A 5,079-nucleotide genomic window follows, 5' to 3' on the forward strand; every position below is an offset into this window, starting at 1 on the left:
TTCACTACAAATTATCAGTGGTATTCATAGATATTATGTATAAATTAATACAAATTAATTCCGGCTAACAGCTAGTTCACGTAAATAAACATTAAAATCGACTGAACTTCACTTTTTTCTATACTATTACTACAATTAACAAATTGAAAAACATTGTAGAACTTATTATTGCCATTATTACTATCTGCTATCATCGTTCGCACTGTAATTAAATTTTGTATCAATATACATATGTAATATTATAACACATCTATTTGTTGCGTAATTGTTGTAGAACTGAAATCAAATATCGGAATTGGTTTCTAGAAGTTTACCATTCCTCATAAATCGATTTATAATACATTACTTGCTTGTATTTCGACGCATTACCACCTAAATCAATTCGAATGTATTCTAGCCTTGGGGCAAAGACTCTTTCAATCGTTACTATGGATTTATTCGTCGCAACAAGATAAAAATCTCGAAACGTAAGAACATTAGAATTTTCGTAGAAACGAAAAATGCTTTCAAGATTCAATTTGCACATTGTTTGTACGTTGTGATCTAGGTCACGGTTAAATAATAAATTAACATGCACAATGCACTCGCAATGTATTGTGAAAGTTGAAGCTTAAGAATCAAATTTTCATATTAACATGATTGGAATAATATATGATAAATTGATTTTACATTTTGAAAATTGACAATAATTGGTAAACTAACTACTAAAAATTGAATTAGAACCTATACTGCAATATACTGTGAAAGAACATCTTCGAGATTTTTGAATCCAGATGATGTGCATTTCGTGACAGATAATAGACTGTTCCTTAGCCATGTATGTACATATATTCAGGGAAACGTTAATTTGGACAGCAACCGGACGTTCAGCATCATTCTTTGCATCGGTCTTTCGTAATACATAATATCATATCAATTGTGAAAGGTAATATTTAGTTTCTTCCTGTTTTCTGTGATTTTAAGAAATTTAATGAGAATTAAATGACGAGTAAAAAAACACATATATATGCATGATTCAGTAAATATTTTAATTGCCATTAAATAACTAAGAATGATGGATTTTGCAAGCGATTAAAAATTTGTTTAATAATTATTACAGAAGACATCCTTCGATTAGTAAGTGTATGAAATGTTCAAAATTGAATACGTAATAATAACAAAATGTACAAAAATAAGATAAGATGATATAAACACGAGTTAGGAGACTAACATTACATATGATCGATACATCGATTAGCATACTTAAAAAAGAGATCGTTTAAATCCGATTGATCGGACATCTAGTAGCTGTGCATAAAATCATCATAATGGTAGGCATATTGCAAGAGATTCTTGATAAATTGAGCATCAAGGCTAGCTACGTTTTAGGTAGACCGCATTTCTTTCTCACGATTTCTGATCTCTCATCATACGTAACGTAGAAAGTATTTCTGGGATATAACTTGCATCAATGAAACTCTATTCCTTTTCTTTACGCTGTTTACAGCGTTGTTTTGTAAGTATTTTTCTTTCATGTGAAAGTTGTTGTCATATATTCCCTTGCTTCATTCTTTGTATACCAGATGGCGTTTCTTTCGCGAACATTCGTTTATTTCTAAATAATGGTGGCGAAAGCAAAATGTATTAACATTGAATATACGAAATTTTTTATTCGTTTCTTTGGCTTTATTTTTAGCACTCGAAAAGAAATGTCACTGCTGTTGAATTATTAACATTTCAGAGATATGTTTAATCAGCCTCTTTTAGCATGTAATGTACGAAAACGATTAAAATGTCCGCGCTTCGATACCATTGATTGTCATCGTAATATCGCACTAAAAAAATGTTTCTTCTTTACAAAAAAGTCGACGGAAACCCAACAAGGCTTAAATGCGATCAGGCTGGAATATTTGAAACCAGAAGTTGTGCTTAGTGAGAAAAATCGGAAATCTTTTATCGAGAAGTTCAAGGCCAGTAGAGTACCACAGGTAGATGGTAATGCGATTCCGCAGGCCGCTGTTTTAGTGCCATTATGCATGCACAAAGGAGAACTTGGTTTCTTGTATACCTTAAGATCAACCAAATTAACTTCGAATCGTGGACAAGTCTCATTTCCCGGTGGAATGCACGACAAAGAAGATCGCAGCCTGGAAGAAACTGCACTACGTGAAACATGGGAAGAACTTAAAATTCCAAGGGAGAAAATCGACGTTTGGGTCTCCGGTAACATGATTGATAAAAAGAACGTCATGGTGTTGCCAGTTTTCGGCTATATCGGTGAAATTGATCCAGAAAAGCTTCAAATTAATGTAAACGAAGTAGAAGAAGCTTTTTTTCTCAGCTTAAAAAATCTCTGCGATCTTTCAGTGTGTCGGTTTACTCAGTTCCGTGAAAACTACACTTTACCGGTTTATTTAGGAGGGAAACACCGTGTTTGGGGTTTCACTGCAGCAATAACACATATAGCCTTAAATGCTCTCGTACCTGATGCCTATAAGCACAAACTTGTTTGTTCACGGTCAATGTTACTAGAAAAAAAGAGATAAAAAGATTTGTTAATCGCGAAATTGTATTGTATATAATTTGTATTTCATTCCTGTTTTACATGTATATATACGTATATATATATATATGTCATAATTGATATAACGAATTTAAAAAAAGAGTTATCATTTCTCTTCCCCATTATGTGTAATACGTTTGAAAAATGCATACATATTTGTAGTTTATGAGGAATCATTCTAAATCATATGTATATAATTACATATACGTATTTAGTTCAGTACTACATATGTAGATGTCACTGGCTACAGGATGAATCCGTATGTTCATACATTTATATATGAGTATATTGTCTGATGTCGTATGGAAATGTGTGTAGGAATATTATGAGATATTGAGACGCTATAAATATAATAAACAGAAATGAAATTAGCCTCTAAATAAGGAAACCGTAAAATCATGGCGGTTGTAGTAGAAACTACTATAGGAGATTTTACTGTTGATTTATATACTGAAGAACGCCCACAAAGTAAGTGTAAAACAAAAATAGAGGTTATGTTTTCTTGTTATTATATATTGGAATTTTCAATGAAAGAAATTTGGTTGTTGATAACAGTATTTATTAATATATAATATTTTGCAGCATGTCGAAATTTTTTGAAATTATGCAAATTAAAATATTACAATTGGAACTTATTCCATTCTGTTCAAAGCAATTTTATTGCTCAAACCGGAGATCCCACCAGTACTGGGAAAGGTGGAGAAAGTGTCTATGGAATAGTGTTAGGTGAAAAAGCAAGATATTATGAAGCAGAGCAGATGCCAAAAATAAAGCACGATAGAAGTGGTTTATTGTCTATGGTTAATTGTGGCAGCAACATGCTTGGATCTCAGTTTTTTGTTACTCTTGCACCTGAACTTCAATCATTGGATGGAGAACATTGTGTATTTGGTGAAATTACAGAAGGACTAGAAATTATTCTTAAGTTCAATGAAACTATCTGTGATGGGGATCACAGACCTTACCAGGATATACGTATCTCTCACACTGTTATTTTGGAAGATCCTTTCGAAGATCCAAAAGGTTTCATCATACCCGATCGAAGTCCACCACCCTCCAAAGAAGTTTTAATGGTATAATATCTTTTTGCTTTATGTTTTTAAAATTTGCAAGATTTTCTTTATCATAGTAAATAAATATATTCGTAGAGCGATAGGATCGGAGCTGACGAAGTGATAGATGACACAGCTGGTATGACAGCTGAAGAGATCACGGAAATGCAGAAAGAGAAGGAAGCTAAAGCAAGAGCGACAATATTGGAAATTGTGGGTGATATTCCAGATGCGGAAATGGCTCCACCTGAAAATGTCCTGTTTGTCTGTAAACTAAATCCTGTTACGACCGATGACGATCTCGAAATTATTTTCAGCAGATTTGGAAAAATTATTGGGTATAGATGGTTTAGCAATCTTGCTGATAGACACCTATTACACTTGGTATATTGATCAAATTGTTTTTTTCTTTACTTTTTTCAGTTGTGAAGTTATTAGAGATCGGCAAACTGGAGATTCATTGCAATATGCGTTCATCGAATTCGCTGATCGTAAAAGTTGCGAAGAAGCGTATTTTAAAATGGACAATGTATTGATCGACGATCGTCGTATACACGTTGATTTTTCGCAATCGGTAGCCAAAATGAGATGGAAAGGCAAGGGTAAAGGCGTACAATATTTTGACGATGAAGCTGATGAGGTCGGAAATGAGAATCTAGAAAAAGTCATTTCGAAGCATAAGCAGAGGGATGAACCTAGGAGCAAAGAAATAGAACACAGAAAATATGAGCGTATAAAAGACGCCAATAAAGCCAGGGTAGAATACGCTTATAACAGGGATAAATATATAGAGAAGGAAAAGTATAAGGTACAAAGATATCGTGATAGTTCGCGCGAAAGATACGAATACGAATCTAGACGGAGAAAAGAAAGCAAAAGGAGAAGTAGAGATAAAAGCAGAGATAGGAGCCGAGACAGAAGCGAAAGGGAAAGTTATAGAGAGCACAAACAAAAAAAGAAATCTGACGGTGAGAAAAAGAGATGGGATAGGGGGAATTCTGGTTCTAGTAACGAGGATTTAAGATATGAGAAACATAAAGACGGACATTCGAGTTACAAAAAAAAGCGCACCAAAAATCGATCTGTCGAGAGGTATGAAAAATCAGAGAAATACAAGCAAAAAAGGAGATGATATAAAAAATATTTGTGATATTTATCCATAGTACTACAAGCTTTACGCACGTAGAATGCATATGCAATATGCAATATGCGATATAAATGTGAATATCTATTTTGTAAAATTGAACTGTAAACTTCCACTTTTTATGCGAATAAAAACCATTCTTTAATTCTTTCAACGCTTGATTATTTATAATATCTAATTTATATTAAATATATGTCTGTATGTATATTTTCTTTCTGATAGTATGTACATGCATATTTTGTTTAATTTAAATTAAACAAGGAGTCAAAGATGGTACCGACGGAAACATCACGTTAAATCATAGATGTACGCACGTTTAAACGCTAGGGGGCGATCATGCC

General features: G+C 33.2%; 2 protein-coding genes across 2 annotated transcripts; both read left to right on the forward strand.

The window, feature by feature from the left end:
- Positions 1 to 1,289: 1,289 nt before the first annotated feature.
- Positions 1,290 to 2,632, forward strand: LOC100651535 (mitochondrial coenzyme A diphosphatase NUDT8). Its single transcript, XM_003399320.4, has 2 exons — positions 1,290 to 1,495; positions 1,845 to 2,632. Exons 1-2 carry the CDS (start codon positions 1,451 to 1,453, stop codon positions 2,523 to 2,525), a joined length of 726 nt encoding a protein of 241 aa, XP_003399368.1. The 5' UTR covers positions 1,290 to 1,450; the 3' UTR covers positions 2,526 to 2,632.
- Positions 2,633 to 2,784: 152 nt separating this feature from the next.
- LOC100651845 (peptidyl-prolyl cis-trans isomerase sig-7) lies at positions 2,785 to 4,886 on the forward strand. Its single transcript, XM_012314359.3, has 4 exons — positions 2,785 to 3,010; positions 3,125 to 3,615; positions 3,691 to 3,932; positions 4,018 to 4,886. Exons 1-4 carry the CDS (start codon positions 2,941 to 2,943, stop codon positions 4,724 to 4,726), a joined length of 1,512 nt encoding a protein of 503 aa, XP_012169749.2. The 5' UTR covers positions 2,785 to 2,940; the 3' UTR covers positions 4,727 to 4,886.
- The last annotated feature ends 193 nt before the right edge of the window (positions 4,887 to 5,079 follow it).

This window comes from Bombus terrestris, chromosome 11 (genome assembly GCF_910591885.1).
Source record: "Bombus terrestris chromosome 11, iyBomTerr1.2, whole genome shotgun sequence".
Lineage (NCBI taxonomy): Eukaryota > Metazoa > Arthropoda > Insecta > Hymenoptera > Apidae > Bombus > Bombus terrestris.

What these genes read in the sequence shown, in the direction of transcription:
- LOC100651845 (XM_012314359.3), top strand. Translation starts at nt 2,941, where the DNA reads ATGGCGGTTGTAGTAGAAACTACTATAGGAGATTTTACTGTTGATTTA. An exon ending in TACTGAAGAACGCCCACAAA is followed by an intron (nt 3,011 to 3,124) that starts GTAAGTGTAAAA and finishes AATATTTTGCAG; the next exon opens with CATGTCGAAATTTTTTGAAA. An exon ending in CCTCCAAAGAAGTTTTAATG is followed by an intron (nt 3,616 to 3,690) that starts GTATAATATCTT and finishes ATATATTCGTAG; the next exon opens with AGCGATAGGATCGGAGCTGA.
- LOC100651535 (XM_003399320.4), top strand. Translation starts at nt 1,451, where the DNA reads ATGAAACTCTATTCCTTTTCTTTACGCTGTTTACAGCGTTGTTTT. An exon ending in GCTGTTTACAGCGTTGTTTT is followed by an intron (nt 1,496 to 1,844) that starts GTAAGTATTTTT and finishes TTTACAAAAAAG; the next exon opens with TCGACGGAAACCCAACAAGG.